Source organism: Panicum virgatum, chromosome 3N (assembly GCF_016808335.1).
Source record: "Panicum virgatum strain AP13 chromosome 3N, P.virgatum_v5, whole genome shotgun sequence".
NCBI lineage: Eukaryota > Viridiplantae > Streptophyta > Magnoliopsida > Poales > Poaceae > Panicum > Panicum virgatum.
The window spans coordinates 28652-52358 of record NC_053147.1 but is presented as its reverse complement, the minus strand read 5'-3'; the positions used below and the strand labels follow the sequence as shown (position 1 = coordinate 52358).

The window sequence follows — 23707 nt, the reverse complement described above, 5'->3', positions numbered from 1 at the left end:
AGTGGCCCAGGTCTGGTAATCAAATAAACTGACCAGTGACCCCTGAGCTAACCACATAAGGGAGGTAGTGTCCACCTGTTCTGAATCATCGAGCCATTTGGTAACTAAGAAAGAGCAGGCTCAGTTAGTCTTTTTCAGTTGCTGAAAATTAGACAAATTGAATTTTCTAAATATCAGTTTAAAGTTTGCTGTATGGTCAGTCTGAATTTGCAAATCGCCAACTAAAGTGATCCCATACCATTTATCATATGATCAGCATGTTCTAACTTTGTTTGAACAAAAAGAAAAAGGGCATAAAAGATGCGAGGAGGTCCAAGTGCTGGTTTCTGGTGCCGACAGTCCTGTCAATCCACCACAGTATCACACCAAACATGATAGAAATGATGCAAATAAAAAATGAAGTGAAACACTTGGGCTTCTCACTTTAAAAAGGTGGAATTTGTAAAATAAGCAACAAAAAAGCTGAGTGCCAGGGAAAAAATAACAGTTTTTGCATGTTTCTTTGACAATCAATAAACAAAACTTGAAGTCATTGAGCCACTAATGCAAAGCAAATTCCCAGAAGACTACCCCAGCTGAAAGTAGCAATCATAATTTCTCTTGGTGTTTGGTTGTAATCTATTGTAACAATATATGTACTTTTCTAAACAGATATATATAAAATTTGACCTGCGGGGGGTAAGACAGCCCCCGGGCATTGCATTTAAGAAGAAGACCTTCTCACGCAGGTCAAGAAAACCCCCGAACCCCTGCCCCATCCTTACACAGATATATATGTCTCTGTATTTTTTTGTCTTAGCATCATAATAAAAATGTTATTCCTCATAGACCAAGTGATCTGTTCTACCCGGCCGGCAGTGGCAAAATGATCTAAATTTGCAACGGTCAACTTGGCTATCAGTGAGCCAATCAGAGTCAATTTAGTCACTACCATATTTTATTTTGTTTTCTGAGTCATCCATGACATGGGTTACTTTTTTTAGGATGTATCACATGCTAGTATTTTTGCTTTAACGAGTGCAGACAGCTTGCACTGACGACCCAGCCTTTCTGACTGGTTCATTTTAACGAAATGTGCCTGTTTTTTTAGCATGGTGGCACTGGGATCATTATTTTAGGAAACATGAAGATCTGATTTTGATTTTGATAAGACCAGATGGATGATCATTGCTGCTGCAGCAGCACCTGCAATCTCTTTTGAAGTAATTATTGGCCACGCCTTCTATTTGCCTTTCTTTTCAGTCTTTCTTCAGCCAAAAGGCACGTTCTGATTTAACAATAATGAAAGGCAATTGGTGGTGGCACCACGATTATTTAATGGTACTCTGGTACCTAGAGGCAAATGCCACATCACAATCTTCATAACATTCTTTCATCAATTTGGTCCAGTGCTGAATCGTAAAATGGCCCTACTCTGTGCTAAATAAATAGTAGCCTTCTTGTGTGTTATCTTGTTTGAGCAAATGACTAAATGAGTGCATCCAGAGACCAAATAAAGGGTTAAGTGAAATTGTGTGGTGATAGTTGCTTTGTTTGGTATCCTGTCCAAATAACCAATGGGGTCTAATCTGTAATGAAAAAGCTCAGGTGTGTTGAGCTTTGCATTATATATACTGCTTTTAGTCATTCTGCTGGTTCCATCCGGCAATTTACAGAAAAATTCCTTGTGGCAGGTGCAGTAGATCTGAAAAGCGTGGATGATATGAGCAGCAGCATTCAGTGGGGGCCCGGGGCATCTGGTTGCAAGGTTGGAGATGGGTACAATGATTGCTGGTTTGCAGTAGATGAGGTGGGCGAGCCTTAGAAGGCTAGTAACATCAGAGCTGTACACACACACACACACAGTAGCAGGAAGCAGCTAGCCTAGGTGGTGTACCATGGGATTCGTTCCTGCTAGTTGCTGGGCACATGATTCTTCATGCATGCACAAGCCCAAGAAGAGGGGCATGCACTCGGTACGACCTTTATATGATGGTGTACGTCCTTGATACAGAGAGGCATGTAAAGATACAGTACATCTAACTAGAAGTGAGATTGTTTGCATCAATTAGCTAGTGGCTGCCAAGGGGTCGTCGGCTGGAATGGAAGAAGCTAAGAGCGCATCCACCCACAGCTAGCCAACACTGAACATCGACATCGGTGCTCTCAACTAGCTCTAAAAAGTTTGGTCGGCCACATTGGACCTGCTAGCTGATCTACAAGGTTACAAGGAGTCGAGGACAAGCAAAAAGGTACAGCCTGATCCCTCAACAACCTCACCAAACCTATATATATGCAGCGTAGGTGGCACGGCACGGCCGACAAATAATAATTCAGTATATCTGAATGATTGAATCCATATAGACGATGGAGCGTTTCCAGTTCCCTGCTTCCTGCAAATTAATAAAGCAATCGATCAGGTGCAAACTGCCGTTTTAGACTGGCTGATGGTGCTTAATCGCACAACAGTAGTACAGTTCCAGCAACGTTAAGTCACAGCAACATGCACGTACGTACGGTGGCATTATTCAATCAATTTGTTAATCCCACAGACGGCATGCTGCTTAATTACTACCATTAATTAGTGATGCCCCAACCACTAGCTTGTTCCTCTACCTTTTTATTCCACACAAAAAAACCTCGTTCAAAACAAGTGATGAATTATTTTAATCCAGTAGTTTACCATTACTATCTATGTTGACCAGATCAATCAACTTGTTCGAAAACTGCTCAACTATATAAAAAAAAGGGGAGAGAACTAAGCAATAAAATTTTACTCCCTCCATCCTGAAATGTAAGCCAAATATAAGGCATTCTAGAGTTTTTTGGACAAAAAATTATAATAATCTCCTTGATTTTTGTGCTAATTTTGTAAAAAAAATCAATTGTGATGGGCCGAATAAAAAAGACATGCTATTCTCCTTGGTTTTTGTGGGCACTAAAAACTAAACAATTGATTAACTAAACAATACACTAATAAGGGGTACATGCGTCTTTTCTCTACCTCCATAATTTGTCTATAAAAACCCAGGATGCCCTATATCAGAATGGAGGGAGTACATTTCAGAACGGAAGGAATAGATGGTATTTGAGTTGCTTATATCCGGGCCATTCCTGCCAGAGATCAAGCACCACACACTTTTGCATCATTCGTGTCATGCATTATTCGTGTCATGCGTAGGGGTGGTAAGGCCCACAAATTTCAGTCTAGATAATTTAAGAACTTTTATCTTATACAATTTTGAGCTAAAAATATGTTAGGATCAAATTAGATTGTGAAGAGATTATTGGAGTCATGATCCATTACGTTCATTTACAATTAAAGAATCAAAGTCCACTAATAAATGCTAGAGAATCAAGTGCTTAATTCCTGAGGGACCGAAAAAGCGACTAGAGGGGGGTGGATGAGAGCCAATTAAAAATTCACGAGCAAAACCGATTTGGTCAAGTCTCAAGAGTACACCCAAACCCTCTCTGTAAGGATCAACGGGGTGTCCGACCCTAGAGGGGGAAGGGGTGAATAGGGTCGCTAATCGCTTTTTAACCTAGGATTCAAACTACTTGCATAAGATAAACCTAACGCGTCCTATAAAAGCTAGTTATGACTAAGGTTTATCTATGCTACTCTCTACTTACCCCAAAAAGACTTGCAACCTAGCCAATCCTAATCAAACTAACTACGAAAGTAAAGGTACGCAAGATATAGTAAATGCGGAAACGTAATGCGGTAAGTAAAGAGGTGAGTGCAAGAGGGATGCAAACTCCCGATTAGACACGGTCATGTAACGTGGTTCGGCATAAACGCCTACGTCCACGGGACACCGAGGCTCTTCCGATCACCGTCTTGCACTACGCCACCAAGGCGATGCTGGCAAGCAAAGGCAAGTGCCCCTAAGACACTGAGTCTCGTGCACTGCCACCGTCTCTCTCGGTCACCTGGCCGTAATCCACTACGGAGCTTCTCCACCAAGGAGGGGGCCTCCTCTTCCCCCGCACAAAATGTCGTTAACACTCCACACCAAGACGGAGAGTCACACGATGGATCACAAGTTGCTTGCCGCAGCAAGACTTCTCTCAAGGGAGCTCTCGCAAGAACTAATCCCTATTACAAGCACTAAGCACTCTCACAAGTGTGCTTAAGCCTATATGATGTACAATGAAGTTCTATGGTGGTTGGAGATGTTCTTGGGTGTGTGTGGGATGTCCAGCAACTCCAGCAATCTTCAAATGGCCGGAGTGAGGCGTATATATAGGCCACCAATTCTTGTAGCCGTTGCTCCAACGGTCAGCAGAAAATCTGCGTATCACCGGATGAACCGATGCCTCTGGCTGAGGTAGCGTCGGTTCTTCCGGTCACTCATAACCCGAAGTAGCCGTTGAACTCCTGACAGCTGACGCAGTGATCACCGGTTGAACCGATGCTTTGTACCGATGCATCATCGGTTCATCCGGTGCTTAAGAATCTTCTCCTGGGCGCTGACGTCATTGCACCGACGCAATACTCCGATGCACCGTCGGTTGAACCGGTGCTGAAGAAACTTCTCCTGGGCACTTAACATCGTCTCTGGTACACAGTACGCCAAATGCACCGATGCCCTTTCTTGGACCGTCGGTTCAACCGGTGCTTATAGGCTGACTTGGCTTCGATTCTCTTTTGCACCAAATATCATAGCGTCGGTTCTTTCGACAAGCGTCGGATGCACCGATGCTTAGGCATCGGTTCTTCCGGTGCTCCTGATCCGAAGAGCTTTCAGGGCGCTGCCCTGAGACCCCCGTAGGGGCGGCCCTTCGGGCCTTACTACGCCTATCTTTTCTTTCTCTTTGTCATCACTTGAACCTTAAAAGCCTGAGAATGGTCATCTTAACAATCATATTAGTCCAAGTGTTGTGTTGTCATTCGATCACCAAAATCACTTGAAATGGCATAAATGGTGCCATGTTCCTTACACTCTCTTCTAGAGTGTGCAAAGTGTAGCTATGGCTGAGCTAGACACCAAGCAAAAACTCTAGGAGCAAGCCGCGAAGAGATCGGATCAAGAACGGAGAGCAAGCATCAAAGATAGCACGGTATATGAACACCGGTTAAACCGATGTGCGAAGAAAATCTTCACCGGTTCAACCGACGTCACAGAGCCGACAGCAGATAAGAATCACTCACCGGTTAAACCGACGCTATGGTTTAAACAGCGTCGGTTAAACCGGCAAAAGTACACCGGATGATCCGACAAAATCAAACTCAAGCGTCGGTGCAGTTGTCCAGAGAGGCTCCAAAACAGACCAACTGAACACCGGATGAACTGACGAAATCATTCACGAGCGCCGGTGCAGTTGTCCAGAGGAACACCAAATCGAAATGTGCTGAACACCGGTTAAACCGACGTCAAGTAAATTCTATACACCGGTTGAACGGGCAAAACAGCAAACCCAGTGGTAACGCCGGTTGATCCGATGCACATAGAGACTAGTGCACCGGTGCAACCAAAAACCCAGGTCGAAAACCCCAAAGTGCGAAAAACCAACTCACCAGTTGAACCGACGCAACATATCACAAGCATCGGTTTAACCGGTGATAGGAAAAAGTTCGCCCGTGCCCCGAAACGATTTTTCCAGCCCGCGATCTATGGAAATCTTGATGATTGGGGGATTAAATCAAGTCCAAAGGAGCTCAAATTTTGGGGATATGAAGATGATGACTCCAAGAACACATTCCCAAAAGATTTCAACAAAAGTCCTCATGGATTAAGAGGAATCGGAGCAAGAGCGGGGTTTTCTCTAGAACGCGAAAATCTCCAATTGAAGAGGCTCGTGATTCCGGGGATTTTAGCACTAGACTAGATTGATTAGAAGCACCCCAAGGAGTCACAAAATCATCTAGAAACCGACCTCAATCTCATGCACAAAGAACAAAACGTGAAGAACCAAAACTCATCTCATGGAGGCCACAAAGTATGAAATTGATGCAAATTCAAAAGACCGGAGGGCACAAGGAGGTTAGGGCCTCCTTTCCCGATCAATTCCAATACAAAGTCTCAAAAATCCATGGCTAAAACCTCAATCCCTAGAGAGGAGAAGGGAGGAGGAAGGAAGAGAGGGAGAGGCGCCTGGGAGAGAGGGGGCAGCGCATGGACTCCAGCCAAAAGAGAGAGAGAGAAGAGAGGGGGTGAGGGGGGTATTTATGGTGCCCACGCAGTGGTCCAAAATACCCTTAGACTTAAACTAGAGACTAAAACGCCCGTAGGGGCTAAATCGGAAATATCTACATGATCTCATCCGACAGCCGAGATTCTTTCTTCGAATCAAAGTCTTTTCCACGGTGCCGCCACGTAGACGAAGATCCGGTCCAAAGTTTTGGAGGGTCCATGAAACCCGGGTAGGTGGCCGGTTTTGAGAAAACCGCCAAAACTCCACGCGCGGGAAGATTCCTGCCTCCACGCCGTGGCCCTGGATGCCGTTCCCGCCTCAGCCTCCTGACGGCCCTAGACGCCGCCCGACACCCATCACCTCCTCGCCCGCAGCGTGGCCCTAGACGCCGTCGACGCCTGTTCCTCCGCCAGTCCCGAGACCGACGCCCGTGCCTAGAGATGGCAACAGGTACATACCCGTCGGGTATTGGTCACCCATACCCATACCCGCTAGAACTAAGTTTTACCCGTCGGGTTACCCGTACCCGTACAAGGGTAGGAAAATGCTTCCATACCCGTACCCGGCGGGTAATTTATACCCGACGGGTAACCCGTACCCGAAAAGCATACCCGAGAATTACATATAAATATCACATATTCATATGAAAAATAATTCATTCAAACTAAAATTGGAGTGAGTGTGGAGTAGGATTTGAAGGAGAGTTCAACAATATATATAGTAGGAGGGATTAATTGGATTTGGGCCAAATTCATGGGCCATATGGGCTAAAATGAGTTAGACACTTAAGATGGCTTATTTTTTTGTGCGGGTATTTCTTACCCGCGGGTAGGCGGGTATGGGTAGCAGGGTTATTAAAACGATAAAACGACGAAACGAATAGAGGGTAGATTTTAACGAAACGATGGACGTTTTATCGTTTAAACGGACGTTTTAACATTTAAACGTCGATTTCACAAGAACGTTTTCTCGTGAAAACGTTGTTTTCACGATGTTTAAACGTCGTTTTAATAACCAGGATGGGTAGTATACATCCGCACCAGTACCCACCATACCCGATGGGTGCAAGATTTTGCCCAATAATATACCCACGGGTAGAAAACTCATTCCATACCCGTCTTCTTATCGGGTAAAACCCGTCGGGTACTCGGGTTTCGTGTACCCATTGCCATCTTGACCCGTGCCTCCACGACTTGGCGTCTTCAACCGCCGTCCGCCAGCTTGGTTTTGTGGCGCAAACCAAGAAACCCGACATCCACTGGTGCTTGCGCCCTCGATCCAGGAGTGGACGCCACAGCTGCCGCCCGGCCCGAGCTCTGGTCCCGGCTGCCCTTCACCACCGTCCACCGCACGGTCCATCGGCCATAGCACCTCCACGGAAGCTCTCCGTTGACACTCGACGCCTGTGTACCTGCAACCAAAGACCAAGCACACGATCACACCGCACGGTTGAAAATTCACTCATCACAACCAGAAGTGAGTACTCCACATTCCTCAATTCCGTATTGGAATTTGAGAAGGATCTCAACCAACTGAAATGGTGGACCGTGTGTACACTGATTGTGAAGCCGGTAAGAGGAGATTAGCAAGCTACACGCCCGCGCACTCGCTTGCTTCACCGTGGCCACAACGGCCTCGGTTGGCACTCCACACCTATATAAACTATATAGCCCCCTCTCCTCTCACTCTTAGGTATTGGCGATTTTTGGGGAGCATCTTCAAGCAACTGCTCGCTTCTTGGTGGATTTCCTCGAGAACGACAACTTCTTCTACATCAAACAAGGTAATGGTATCCTGCACCGGGTATAGACTGAAACTCTTGTGTTTCATTCTGTTTTGATTAAATTTATATTAATTTTTAAAACATGCACATGCTATGTTTCACTAACTATAGTTATGAAAAGTTTGCTAAATTATATGTTTAATTTTAGAATTAAATGTGCTCGACATTGCCTAATTATTATGAAAAGTTTGCTAAATTATATGTTTAATTTTAGAATTAAATGTGCTCGACATTGCCTAATTATCTAACAATTTGTTTGTCCTGGATTACCTCCTCAAGCATATCGGAAATCAAATAAGTAGTAAAAGCACTTCGCCTCCACGAATCATTTCAAAGCTAAGGGACCAACTAAAGTAGTCCTTTGACCTCAGTTTAATTTCAAATACAGAAACACATTAAGCTGATGACTAAGGGTCGGCAGTCACAGACTAGATAGAAAATTCAGTGTGGATATATCTAGATAGTAATTGTTTAGTTCTTTTACAAGCAACTATCCCTTAGTATTTAGAATCTAATTCACCCACATCTCTTAGGGCGTGTATGATGGAACTACCAATTTCCTATTTAAAGAGATGCAACTCGTCAAAGTTTAAAATGTTAACAAAGTGTCCGTAGACTTTCTACACTGCGCGGAGTCTGGAAAAGGATTGTTTTAAGCACCAAACTTTTTTCGCACAAATGTGCAGAGGCTGGGACTAGAATCCAGGATCAAGATGGCAACGGGTAAAATCCACGTGGATATGGGTTTGATAAACCCGCACCCACAAGCCAAAACCTGCGCCCGCACCCGCACTCGCAAATAAACCCGCACCCACAAGCCAAAACCCGCGCCCGCACCCGCACTCGCAACCCGCCACAGGCATAAAACAATATCCATACCCGCTGTCCACGGATATCCACATGCCCGCTGGCACACCCGCGAACCCGCAAACTTTGGGAAATCAAATATATAATCCAATTTTAACAGCCAGCAAAAAATAAAATATAGCAAACAAGTAGAAGCCAACAAATAAATAGTCTGATACAAGTAGAAGCCAACAAATAAATAGTCTGATACAAGTACAAGCCAACAAATAAATAGTCTGATACACAAAGAAAAGCATATAACCATACAAGAGTTATTGTTCAACACCATTATTACATAAAAAGTTCTGTTGAACCAAGCAAATAGTGGAACTCATATCAGTTGGAATCAGCAGTAGTGATGCAATAATCTTCTTTCATTTCTTCGTGAATGTCTTCAAGGCAGGACCAAAAGCTATTGACTCTATCACCATCATCTACAATCAAGTTTCACATACATTAGTAGCTGTAGTTTATAGTTCTAATATGAAAAATACAATGCAATACAGTACTACCTTTGAGAGTGTGACAAAGCTAACTTTGCCCAAACATCAAAGCTTCCAATATCTTAGGAGCAAGACGGCTGTGATGCTCACTCAAAACCCTTCCACTAGTGCTAAAAGCTGATTCAGAAGCTACTGTTGTGATTAGAATAGCTAGTATGTCACGAGCAATTTGCCTCAAAGTGGGATAACGAGTTCCCTCCAACTTCCACCAACCAAGGATATCAAAATAATTATCATCATGAGGAAGGGTTTCTTCATCCAAATAGCGATCTAGCTCATTCTTACTTCGAACATAGCTATTAGTCTTCTTATTTGCAGCAAGAGTTTTAAAAATTGACAACACAGCAGCTGCATCAACTGAAGAACTAGCACCACTAGATGATGTACCCACATAGTCATGTTCTTTAACTTGGTAGTGTTTCATCAAATCAGATAGCAATTCATGAGCCTCTTCCACATAAATTTCAGCATTTTCTTCACGAAAAAGGGCAATATAGCAAGCATGTAGCATTGTCATCTTAAGACGTGGATCAAGAATGACAGCAACAGCCATAAGACCATGTATATCGGTCCAATACTTGTCATATTTTTCTATCATGGCAGCAGACATTTCCCTAATTTTTTCATGCTCATCATGCTCCCAAGATTTAATTTTTAAGTTTGATCTCACATACTTTAGGGGAAAAAAGGTTGGCTGTCACATATTTAATACCAGAAAACAACTCAGTGAGGTCATAGAATAATCCTAATTTATCACAAACTATACTAGCAAATATCCAGTCATTTGGTGGTGGACAAATATAGTTCCTATCAAGCTCACCCAAGCGCTCGAAAACCTTCCTATAGGGTATAGCAATCTTAAGCATGATATAGGTTGAGTTCCATCTAGTTTTACAATCTAGTTGCAACTTCTTGACCAATTCAACCTTTTCATCTAGTGTTGTTTTCTCAAACTTTTCATACCTCTTTGGTATAGCAACCCAATAAGCAATGTTGTCTCGAATGTTTGAAACTGCACTTGCAATGACTTCCATGCCATCTTTGACGATGAGGTTGAGAATGTGTGCACAGCATCCCATATGCAGCCATTTTCCTCTCAAAAGCATATTAGTTGCACCAAGCCTTGTCTCCATTAAGCCAATCATGCCCGAGTTTGATTCCAGGACCTTCCAGTTACGTAGGCTCTACGGCTGCACTAGGTCCACCCTTCTCTCACATAGAATCCTAAAGCATTCAAGTAAGGAATAAGTCCATTTTTGGCCATCCAACTATTGCTCGAGTTTGATATTGACCATGCAACTCCAAAATCAGATATCCTTGACCATCGAACTATCAAAACCGTTCATATTTGACCATTTAGCTGTTTTAAAAGGTGGTTTCGCTGATGTGGATGACACATGGTTGTAGGGCCCATATGTCAGCCCATTTTCCTCTCTTCTCTCTCATCTTTCCGTTTCTTCTCCCTCTCTATCTCTATCTCTCTCTCTTCGAGCCCCCTGCTCGTGCGCGGCCCCTGCGTCCTCGGTGGCGGGTGGCGCCCCACGCTGCGCTACGCCATGCCGGCGTGGCTCGCCATGCTCTTCTACCTACTCGTCGACACTACAGCAGTCTACTTCTGCCCTAGCCTCGAGGGCCTCGCGCGCCGGCTCGACCGGCCGCCGGCCATCGCCAGGGCCACGTTGCTCTCGCTCGAGAACAGCGCACTCGACGCGCTCTCCACGCTCGCGTCCTTCACTGCCGGGGGTGGCGTAGGGGCTGCCGCCATTGGGCTCAACAGCATGCTAGGCGAGGAGATGCTTGTGTCCACCGCCGCAATCGGCGTTGTCGCCCTCCACATCCTCGGCCACGGGGTCGCTGTCGACCGCGCCAGCTTCTTCCATGATGGTTGGCTGACTATTCCCCTTTCCCTCCCCCGGCGGCTAATGATCCCGACTGCGAGCAAGGAGCGGTTGAGCAAGACGACCGTGGTGACCACGGACACGCTCGCCCCAATCTTCATGTCCATCCTCTGGAGCCACTGCGACACGATGAACTCGTTCCCTTCTGTCCTCCTCACCACGGACACGGCAGGGAGACATAGGTGACGCGGTGACCGTTGCCGCACGCAACGCCGGCGAAGCCGCAGGCAGCGGCGTTGACGGCTCGGCCTTCCCTGCCTTGTGCCGTCTGCGCCCGGTCTGGTGGAGGGCGGAGCGGATCCATGCTGCTTGCTTGTCGGAGCCCCAATGTTGGGCCTAGCAGGAGGCTCCCCCACGCTGCTCCGCCTGCGCTGCACGGGGGGCTCCACCTCCGCCTCTGCACCGCGTGCTTCCGCGGCGGAGAGAAGGGAGGTGACGAACAGGGAGGAGGAAGGAGGCAAGTAGCGGTGGCAAGTAGGGAGGCGGCCAGCAGGGAGGAGGGAGGAGGGAGGAGACCGGAAATAGGAGAGAGAGAGAGGGAGATAGAGAGAAGAAAGAGAGAGGCGGTAATGCTAACAAGTGGGTCTATCTCCGCATGGTATTCATGTCAGTAAAACCACCCTGCAAAATCGTCAAATAGTCAAATGTGACGGTTTTGATAATTGAATAGTTGAAGATGCCCAGTTTTGGAGTTCAATGGTCAAAACCAAACCGAAGCTAAAGTTCAATGGTTAAAAATGGACTTTTTTCCTTCAAATAAAGGGGCAAACAAAAAACAATTGTACTGCACATTCTCTAAAAAACTTAACTGCTAGGACCAAATTGGGAGTGAGAATAACTAAATATTGAGATACTTTTAACTTTTGACGATGATCTAGAATTGAGATGCGGAGCTGAAGCATGCATCGAGGGCGGTGGCCAAGGATCCGTCCTCAAGAGGGATGTACATTATATACATTTGTCCATGAGGTAGCCGTATAAAAACTCATTCCAGACATCAGGAACGCCGGGGAGGCACCAATGCGTGCAATCCGCGTAGCTGGCTGGGTTCTCAATCTGCTCTTTCGTCAGAGGAACATACTGTTTCCTGAACACCGTCGGATGCCCGTCCTTGCGGTAGTCAGACAGCTCTGTGATGTTCTGTATCTCAACATGTATACCTTTTGCCTCTAATCTCTGAAAATACGACTTCGCCATGGCCATCAAGCTGTAATCTGTGGATTTGTATCCGACTTTGTAGATCGGTTCTGTTTCATTCAGACACTTGTTGCTGTCTTCCCCACCCCAGTTGCTAGCCCAGAAATGTGTCGGTGATGATCCCGCGAAAAAGATTCTAGTCTTGTTCTTGTTAATATTCTCACCAAGCCATTCCGCTAGTTTCTTAAGAGCTATCTCGAATCCGTCGATCATTTCCATTTCGTCTAACCTGGCATCACCATCTTCAAATGAACCATACCTGCATGTGCAGATACAAAATGGTTACCCAATTCACTACATCTGGAGACTTTGTTGGTTTACATTTTATTTTTATGATCCTCTAAGATTTTTTCCTGATATGCCAATTTAATAGGAAGGAATTTACAGAAATGCACTTACATGACCTTCATCGTCATGTCATCATTCTGCTTCCTCCACCATAGGTAAGAATTGAAGACAATGATGTCAGCATCCCTCCAGACACTGGCATGCTTCTCGATTCTGTCAGCCCTTATGATCCGGTAGTCCACCCAGTGGATAATGGGGTTGTCGCTGTTGGACTCCACCAGCAACGGCGACCAGTAGAAATCTATCGTTGCATTGTATTCCTGAAAATAATTAGAGTGCGTTCATATCGGTTAACCAAAATTATTGTTGGTTTGTATAGCCTGTATATAGATTTGTCGAGGATCGGAATACTTATATACCAATGCCTTGAAGGAGATGAGCGAGCCATTAAAGATGCACGTTTTGAGCCTGTCATCAGGTATTGAGTCCTCCACCATGCACACCAGGGATACCCATTGGTTCCTGTTCACCGAGTCACCCACAAATACTAATCTCTTGTCCCTCAGCTTTTCAAGCAAGTTGATGGCATTGAATCTGTTCCGGAAAGGTTGGTAAAATTCAAACATCATGTCATGAATACCACGCAGAGTAAGGTGTGCCACTCCTTTAATTTACAGGCTCATGAGATGGTACAGGTAATACAATAAAAGGTAGGTACAAGCTTTCCTCGCGTACGTCTGATATTTCACTGCCAATTAAGTTCACTTACATGTTTTGTTTCTTGTTGGCCTCTAGCTAACAACCGTAATCAGATCAGTTTTGCAACCTCAAAGTAATAGTCATTTTACCTCTCTGCATTACTATCCTTTCTTATATTCAGTTACAGATTAGTTGTATGTTTTTCTGCTTCTAAAAGCGATCGGACCGCGCTCTAGTTTAAGAGGGGGAGAGAGTGAATTAGGCAACTTAATAATTTAACATATAGCTCCAACTAATTTGCACAAAGTTAAACTAAAATATGCTATCTAGATGTACAACTAAATTTGTTTTTAGTGTGAAACACTTATCCCAAAAGAGTTTAGCAACCTATAGCCTTTCATATCAAGAAACTACTCTATGAAAGTAAAGGTACACAAATTGCTAATATGAAATACGGAAGCTTAAAGAGAGGGATAGGAGAAAGCAAACTCTCGACGCGGGTGTTTATCCCGTGGTTCGGTTAGCCACAAAGGCACACCTACATCCACGTTGTTGTAGCACTCACTAAGAGTATTGTTACTCGGCTACCAAGTCTCTTCCGTGAACACAATCACGGTCACCTTGGCATCGGGTTCCACCAAGGAGCTTCTCCACAAAAGATGAGGGTCTCCACGTCCCCCACACAAGGTTGTCATTGCCGCTCCACACCAAATCGGAGGGTCGATGACGTGCCGGCGAGCCTTCAAAGCTCCAAGGTGCCGGCGCACTAAAATCTTCTTTTGGTTCACTTAAGAACCACAGCACAAAGGCACAAGGCCTTGCAATCTCACTCACTAAAGAGCTATCCTTTACACAACACTCTCAAAGTGTGCTAAGGTCTAAGGATATAAACACTAGGCTCTTGGATGGCTTGGAGATGTTCTTGGGTGTGTTTGTGACTTCCTTGAACTCCAGCAAGCTTCAAATGGCTGGGGGATGGCATATATATAGGCCTCCAAGTCGAACTAGCCATTTAGAGCCGTTACCCAACTTTCTGCGCATGCACCGGTGTATCCGAAGGTATAGCACCGGTGCATCCAGTCACTCTACGCCATAGGGTAGCCGTTGGGTTTCTGACAGCTGACGTGGTGTCACCGGTTAGACCGGACCCTTGCACCGGTGCCTCACCAGTTCATCCGGTCCTGAAGAGATCTTCAGGTTCTGTCTTGAGATTACACCGGTGCCTCGCTCCTGAACACCACCGGTTCATCCGGTGCTGATGAACATCTTCTCGCCAACTTAACATGCTCTCTGATGCATGACAATGTGCTTGCACCAACGCCTCAAAATAGTATCACCGGTGTAACCGGTGCTACTTGAACTTCTCCCCTTAGGCTGGGCATTGCCTAGCCCATTACACCAGTGGTATAGCACCGGTGTATCCGATGCCAACCGGTTAGACCGGTGCGGTGTCACCGGTGCATCCAGTGCCACTGTTTTCTGCTGAACTCGTCCAATTCATTGTCTCTTTGAGTTCTTTCTTCGTGTTTTGCTTTACTTGGCCTTTTTGCTTCATCCCTGTGATCTATAATTATTTACTTGACAAATTTATTAGTCCCATTGATTACGTTGTTACTCAATCACCAAAATCACAAAATAATGGCTTAATGGTGCCATTTTCGTTACAGCTTCCATGAAACAAAAAAACATGTACTGACAGAGCTTAAGACATTCTGGAACTTTTGGACTGACAAGGATCTAAAAGTACCTTGGAAATCTGTAATCGTATCCTACCTTGGAATGTCGCATCCATGAGGCTGCCATCTCCAGTGCTGATACATGGAATCCTTCCTGCCATATTTTTCACAAGCCACCTCAAGGAAGATGAAGGTGCACTTGAGACCGGAGTACAATGGCCGGGACACATTGTCGTAGACCCACTGCCCCCCTTGACCAGTTGCACTCCTCCTCGCTGGTGTCCCCGGCCTCAGTTGTCCCTCCAATCGCTGGTTCTTGGAGCCCAGCTTCCACATTCATCTGCACTTCTTGGCGTCCATGCTCGACCACCATTTGCACATGCGCATCCTGGCCTCTGTCGAAGAGGAATACGATGGAGCAGGCAACGACGATGAAGAAGGCCACTAGGAAGCTCACGATGCTCCTCACTCCAACTGGAGCGTGGAGCACCGTCATCTTGGGAGTGGCTTCTGTGTTCAATCTTTCTTCAGAAAAGTGTGTTTCTTAGCTTGTCGGCTCCCCTCTTCTATGGTCTATGTGTGCATCAATACGAATAAGTGATATCGTAATTAATGCATGTCTTTTCGACACGGTGCTGTGTGAATTTCTTTAAAGAGTGAGGTGCTGAAAAATATAACTCTGTGCAAACACCATCAAAGATGGGCCTTGCCTTTTTCTTTGCCTTCCATTCCCTACTTTCCGCAACAACAAAAAAAATAGTAGGGCAGATCATCACTATTGCATTTGTTTGGAGGCACTATGATTATTTAACCTGATGCAAGTACCTGGAGGTAAATGACATATCACAAATCAACGTATATATTCTAGCTTTAATTTGGTTTCGTGCTGAATCTTAAAATTACCCCGCTGGATGCTAATTAAGCCTCTTCCTTCGGCATAGAAAGAAATTAGTGGCTCAAATACCAAAAAAGGGTTTGGTGAAATCCTGTGGTCACGTTTGCTTTATGGAGTATCTTGTCCTATCCAGGTGGGGTCTATCTGGATGAGGAATGCTTGGCTGATGAGTGATAATATATGTGTGGTGTCAATCTGATATTTTCAAAAAAAATCGATGAAGGGACATTTTATTAATTTTCAGTAGATACTGCTATTCTACCAGCAGGTACCTACAGGTAAGAAAAGCATGAACAATGAGCATCAGCAGCATTATATCCTGTATTACTGCATATTGTACACCAGCTGATTGAGCCTTTTGGAAGGCTAGTACGATCTGTAGTAGTCATAGTTGTTGCAACCGAATGCATGATTCCCTGCAGGTTCAGGCACAAGTTGCTTCCTGCACTAATCCAAAAAGAAGCCGTGCAACCAATATTCGGACGCTTGTATGTAGCTGTGCTCCTGTTCCTGAATAACAACAGTCCATGAGAAAGTGTAATTAATATTGAAGCATGGATGAGCGAGCAGTTTAAGGCACGTATTAGCTGGAACATTTGCATTATTATCGCCATATTGATGAAACATGCACTGAATGTTAGCATAAATAGAAGGAAGCTTTGGTCTTGACCCGCCTCAACCAAATACACTGAGATCTGGAAGGTTGCCACAATTTGCAACAGACTAGAAATCACTGGTTGTCGGCGGCGGATGTTGCATGGTACTACTGAATGTTCTGGAATGCATCTTGGGCAATTGTCGGCAGTAGTGTACAAGGACGACGGACAGCCTGTTCGGCTTGCTGTCTTGCCTTGGCTGACTGCAGCAGCTGTTTTTTAGAGGATATATACTGTAGCGGCTGGTACTGTAGCAACTACACGTGGTATAGACTCAACTACACGCGGGAGAGCGTGCTGTACCAGTACTGTAGCTACAATCATCCAGCCAGCGCAAAACAGCAAGCCGAACAGAGCGGGAATCAGTGGCGCTGCCTGCAATTCATCAGCAACAGTGTGTCCTATTTCTGTGTCAACCTCAACTACCTCAGGCACCAACCATGTCCTTTAGTCGTAATAACTAACAGATCAATGTGGGACTTAGAAACTTTATTCAGCATCTAATCTTTTTAATCCACCGACGATGTGTGTGTGCTTCAACATTGATTAATGCGGTTCACACTAACATTCTGTGCATTTACTATATGGTGCTGTAGCCGGTAGAAGACATATATGCTAGCTACCTTGTTTGGTTCATCTCTAGAATAGTTTAGAATGGACTTTGATCGCCAATTAGGGGTGTCAAACAAAAACAGTTTAAAAAACAACTCCAGAACCCATGCGCTACTAGGAACCATGAAGAATCTAATGACGTGATTATAGGATAGTTACTGTAGCATCACTGTAGCCAATCATCAACTAATTACTATCGTTAGATTCATCGCGAAAAGTTACATCCATCTCTGAAAAAGTTTTGCAAATAAATTTTATTCAGTACTTCATACGGAGCCTAAAAGACGTATTCCATGAGGAACCAAACAGGGCGTCTGCGATTCATCCTAACCAGGCCCTGATCAAACTTAGTCTTTTCTTTTGAAAACTTCAAATTGAATCTCTTTATTATGTCCTCGCAGAGAGAGAGAGTCTCTTTATTATGGTCAGATTGGCCTAATCCAGTGCAACAATCAGAGTAACTGTAAGCTGCTGAGCTGAGTGCTTCAGTTGTCAGCCGACCGTTACACTTTCTGGTCCCGGGCGACAGGCGTGTATACAACGAACTGTGCCCACGCACGCTTGCATCAGAAACAGTGAGGTACTGAGGTATCAATGCAAGGATGGCCAAATACTGCTTGTCGTCCAGGCCTACTACAATCTGCTAGTGTGAAATTACGAAAATCAGATGTCTAGATGATCACTACTACAATAAAAAGGTTTGTAGAGACGGGTAGAATGGTATTTTTAGAGGTGGATGGCGCAGCCAGCCTTAGGTGAGTGCGGGCGGGTGCGCTGTCCGCCCCTAATGTTTGCTATTTATTTTTGAATTAAATAATTTTTCATAATAAATTGAAAAAATATTTGTAGGGGTGGGCGTGGGCCTGCCTCACCCCTAAAAATGGATTTATAGGGGCGGGTGTGGGCCTGCCTCACCCCTAAAAATGGATTTGTAGGAGCGAGTGAGGCCTCCATTCACCCCTACAAATAATTTTCAAATTTATTCTGACAAATTATTTAATTCATTAAAAATAGCAAAACACTTCATTAAAATGTGAAATTTTTACCAAAAGTTTACTGTGATCTGTATAGTTTTAAAAAAAATAAGGAAATCTAATTTGAGTATCCATATTAATTCAAGGTTTGGAAACCATAATAAATAGCTCCCACGCTAACTTATCCCATACAAATTATGGTTTACTTTGTGCTTTCCAAACTCATATCCATTATATACATTGAAATATATTTTTGATATTTTTTTCTTATTTTATAGATCAAAATAGGCTTATGGTATAAATTTCACTTTTTATGTGTTTTGCTACTTTTTACAAATAAAATTAATTTTTGAAATAAATTTGAAAATAATTTGTAGGGGCGGGCCACACCCTCAACCGTCCCTACAAATGATTTTCAATTTTATTCAGAAAATTTGTTTAATTCAAAAAAATAGTACCACGAATGGTCTGGTCTTTGGTGGCGGACTGTCCGCGGGTTCGGACGTCCTAATCTTCTACAGTGAAGTTCGCACGTGGGAACCAACCGGCAGTCTGCCCACTAAGGCCGGACCGTCAGCCGTGCTATTTTTTGAATTAAGTAAATTTCTAGAATAAAATTGAAAATCATTTTTAGGGCAGGTGAGGGGGTAACCCGCACCTAAAAATGCATTTTTAGAGGTGGCTTGGTTGCTACGGTAATTCCGCTTCATTTGTAGCAACGGGTCAAATTTTGATCCGCCCCTAAATTTTTTTTTGTAGTAGTGGATGTAGCTAGCTAGCTGAAACAGTGTCATATATCATGTTTTTGTTTTTTGTGAGGGAAGTACAGTGTCATATATCTTGGTCTGCAAGGCCTATTCGGAGCCCTAAACGACCCACAAGGATGCATATACATGCTCTCGGCCGGCCGGCCCGCTTCTTTAATTTCTAAGCAAGCCAATATGTCATTTGCCAAGGCAGGCCCATTACTACATGCCAGTCTTATTGGTGTTACTGTAATAAACAATGAAGAATCAATGTTGAAGGCTCGGGGGACGGGGGTCATGCATGTGTGCACCATAAAAATGCAGTAGTAGAAAGGACAAGGGTTGAGTTTAGCAGTTGACTGACGTTTTGTTCCCCGTGTGTTTAAATTTTAACCCATCAATCAATCGTTGGTCTTGGTAAATATTTTAACTCAGCGGTGGTTGATTGCACTAGCTAGGGACTAGGGTCCAATGCAATGCTCTCTGTCAACAACTACAGATGCTACTTACTGCAGGGTGAGCAGCGTCCTTGCAATGAATTTAACTGCATGCAGTTCAGAGGACCGAACAAGAACCATTATCTGCATCTTACTATTACTAACCGACATGTTAATCCTCACGAGACAAGCTAGAGAAATACTCCTAGAGAGATCCTAAGAATTCTCGTAAAACTCAGAAACATATCTAATGTATTTTCTAAATAATTTCCTACCTATACCATTATGAAAATAGCCTAAAGTAACCCCAAATTTATATATATAAGTTGCTCACCTATACCATATAAAAAATAACCTAAAATAACCCTCTAATATTTTTCTTAATTACCCAGCTATACCATTATAAAAATAAGTTAAAATAACACCTAAATTTGCATTTAAATGAGTCACATACCTTTAGATCTGAATTTAAAGTACTCACATGTGTCATTATAAAAAAATTCCAAAATACACCAATATATGATTGTAGATTACCAATTCTTGTCATTGTATGTCAAGATGCATGATGTATGTCAAGATGTAGACCATCATATATGTATGGAGGAAGCGATGGGGAACACTGACTTTTATGGTAAATACAAAGCTCAAACTATGGTTTAACTAAACACATATCAAACATATATGGAGTTGTAATGCAAAGTGAAAGAAAATTATTTGTGGATGAAAAAGTATATAGAGTAATTAGTAATAAAACTATCACAGTCCAATAAAGATAAGTGCGTACTTATATAACATTGTATTAGAATACTTAGCACGAGTGAGACCACAAGTTAAATAATTTTTTTAGCATTGAGTCCTAGTTTTGTATATAAATTTTTAATATCTTAAAATTATTAACATATGCTGGAGCACGGGTTAATGGACTAGTATAATCAAATACTCAAACGCAAACGCTATATATATGAGCCGGAGGAGGGACTAACATATTATTGCCAAATGCTAGCTTCTACTATATTCACCGAATACTTCTTATTAATCGATCTAGGCTTTTTACCACATGGAGTAGTTCTGGCAAATGATTTTTACTGTTCATAAACCACGCTTTGTGCTCAATACACAACTCAAAATTTCGTCTGCAAACAGACATTAAAGTTTTGATCAATCAAAACCACTCATGCATGCAAACACTGTGGGGGTCAACAACTGATTCTTATATATGTTTGTCCTAGATTCACCTCCTCATGCATGCACCTTAATTAGCTTGCAACTTTGAAAATATCAAAACCGACCCAATCATGGTCAAAAAGTATATAAATAGTAAAAGCACCTAGCCTCCACGTACGAATCATTTATAGTAAAAGCACCTAGCCTCCACGTACGAATCATTTCTAACAGATCCATCAGAGCTACTTGCAACTCACTTCCTTATTTTAGCAAAGTAATAAGAAACAAATTAGGTTTTGGTTTGATGATTTCTTGATGACTCGGATCGGAGCACCCCCAAGTATTTTTAAGATCTCTAGTTATTCTACTGCCTTGGCATTTATCAAGTACAATAGGACAGGTAGAATATTTGTGAAGCCAGGTAAGCCCTTGTGCAACCCAGCAGATGAAGGGACACACGTCTTGTGCAGAAAGCTTAGGAATCTAGTAGGTAGGTATGGAGCAGTCATCCAGTTTCGGGCTGGTTTATTTGAGAAATTAAAGGCTTTGTGATGCTTCTTAGGGCACCTACTGTGCATACCATGTGAATAACAATCCAAACACGCGCATTCAATTCGATCACATCGCCGACTCTCAACAATAACATTAATTATATTGGTTTTCTCTATCTTTACAAGCAGATCTATCGGTTTTGTCTTATTAACGTACTCTAATCTAGCTTTGAGTAAAAATGGAGAGATTTTTTTTTGCGGAAAAAATGGAGAGATTATGATGCCCCAGTTATCTCCTGTGTGTATCAATTTCCGATACATCTTTTCGGAAAATAACAGAAGTTCACGCCCAGAGGGACTCTTTCTTGAGGCACGCCTCCTGCAGCATGATTGCAGTTATTGCAGTGCTCCCCGAGGAACCCAAGCTGCTGCCCACCATCTGCTGCTGCTGCTGATGATGATGAGCGGCACTGCTGTTCATCAGGGTATTTTGCACGAGCAAGCTACTAACATAAGCCTCGCTTTCCATGATGTGGTGCTGTTGCGATGGCGGCGATGATGGTGGTGAAGCAGTTGCATGGGCACGGTGCTGCATCTGGACGCAGAGGATCTCGGCCTTGGCGAGGGCGAGCTGCATCTGGAGCTGGGAAACCTGCTGCTGGAGGTAGGAGATGGCACCGACGCAGCCATAGACGGGGTCCCTCATCCGTGCGTTGGCCTCGTACACCAGGCTGCTCACCGCATCGGCCCTCTGCTGAGCAGGCAGCTCCTGTGTGCCAAGTTAATTATGAAAAATGAATGAGCAGGCAGCTTTGAGATGCACTGCACATTCAATTCAGTCTATATATATAATGGATGGATGGAAGCAGACCTGGAGCATCTTGCTGACATTGCTGGCGCCAAAGACCTTGTGGACGATGGCAAACTTGTGAGGATCCTCAGGAGGGAAGTAGGGTGCGAACACGCACTCCTGGGTGCACCGCCGCCGCAGCAGCTTGCACGATGCGCAGGGCGAGGAGCTGCCGCTGCTTCCGCTCCCTGGCCCGGCCATGGATGTCATGCCAACCTCACAGCAGTGGATGATGATTAATCGCAAAGGGAGGGAGGGAAGGAAGAGGGGGAGACTGCCGGGTGCAGAGCCTCTCTTTTATAGAACCAGCGGCAGAGCGAAACAAATAAATAAAGCCTCCGCTAACTAGCGGGTCACGACAAACATGATAGATTTGTATCGTGTTGTCATGCTCATCTATCAGCTAATAATGACCTTTCTTCCTATTGGATCATTCACAGCACAGCACGCATATACATCCGATCGAGGAGGTCTGCTTTATCTCTCCTGAATTAACTATAACTACTAGAAAAAAACAAACAAAGCCACGGATTGGTCTACGCGTTCATGGACGACTATTCTATAGGTACATCTCCCAATCAGCACAGCACAGCACAGCACAGCACAGCACAGCACAGCACAGTTGTGGCATGGAGATAATATACTACCTTGCTTCACCTTTCAGTCCACGCAGCAGTTGCATCTAAGCATCATGTACACTTCATACTTCAAACTCTGCCACACACAAGACAGATTGTATTGCATGCATTTGACAATGTAGCCACATGTTACTCGACCACATTTTTCAATCACACTTACAATATATATATATATAATTGTAAATTTCTTGAGAAATGCGTTGACCATTGAGATGGACCAACAATAATGGTGCCCTACACCTAATAAGGCTCTAGAGCATGTTTATTTTACCACTTGTACTGGACTTTTAGCCCCCATGCACGTTGGGAGTTGACCTTAACATATTAGCAGGGATGAAAGACTATAGTCAGATCACTCTTTAGACTTTGCGCTGCTAAATCTAGCTCTAATGAACACCACAATTAATAGCTCTAATATTGCTAGTAATCTGTACTAGCATATGCACTGTTTATTTGTTTTCTAGACATTCACGTGGTCGCCTCTCCCAATCTCATCTCGAGCAAGATAAGACGACACATCTAAACGGAGATGACGAGGAAAGCAGGCACGTATGTCCGCAGTAGGTCAGGAGTGGCACGAGGCCAAGACAAGAGCAAGATTAGGGATTTGTCTTGCATTGCAACAGTAGGCCAGGGTTGTTATTCATGGTATATATATAGTTAGCTAGAGCAAGCGTAGTACCAATTTGTAGTAGGCTAATCATAATAATGCAGCACGTAGTACCAATTTGTAGTAGGTTGGTAGAGGCAAGAATGCTATATATACATCTGTAGTCATACATGCATCGACAAGGACAAGTGAGGGGGGTGACACGCATGCACCATGGTCTTGTGTATATTTTACCAGCATCTGTTCCCAGTTCACATGACACAACAAATTCGCGGCGTTCCAAATTATAAGTCATTCTAAGAATCTTGGAGAGTCAATCCATTTCAAAGTTTGACCAAAATTATAGAGAGAAATACAAAGATTTATGACATCAAATAGGTATACTATGAAAATATACCTAACAAAGAATCTAATGATATTTAATTGGTATCATAAATGTTATTATCTTGTTATATAAATTTGGTCAAACTTAAAAAGTTTTGACTCTCCAAGATTCTTGGAATGACTTATAATTTGGGACGGAGGGAGTAGCTAGCACCAATTCTTGACTCGTGCGCCATTCATTATATTCCTGGCGCTGGCTAGTATGAAAACAAAAAAAAAAGAAATACAAGGCCACAAGAG

General features: G+C 43.8%; 1 protein-coding gene, 1 long non-coding RNA gene and 1 pseudogene across 2 annotated transcripts; 1 reads left to right on the top strand and 2 right to left on the bottom strand.

Annotated features, from left to right (window-relative positions):
- Positions 1 to 123: 123 nt before the first annotated feature.
- On the top strand, positions 124 to 2342 carry LOC120663370. The gene is made up of 2 exons (XR_005670496.1): positions 124 to 1202; positions 1674 to 2342. It is a non-coding gene; the product is annotated as an uncharacterized LOC120663370 (long non-coding RNA).
- Positions 2343 to 11873: 9531 nt separating this feature from the next.
- LOC120663366 lies at positions 11874 to 15929 on the bottom strand (annotated as a pseudogene).
- Positions 15930 to 21107: 5178 nt separating this feature from the next.
- On the bottom strand, positions 21108 to 23299 carry LOC120663365 (LOB domain-containing protein 12-like). The gene is made up of 2 exons (XM_039942165.1): positions 21857 to 23299; positions 21108 to 21754 (listed from the first exon to the last, which is right to left on the bottom strand). The coding sequence occupies exons 1-2, from the start codon at positions 22043 to 22045 to the stop codon at positions 21329 to 21331; spliced, it is 615 nt and encodes a 204-aa protein (XP_039798099.1). The 5' UTR covers positions 22046 to 23299; the 3' UTR covers positions 21108 to 21328.
- Between the last annotated feature and the right edge of the window lie 408 nt (positions 23300 to 23707).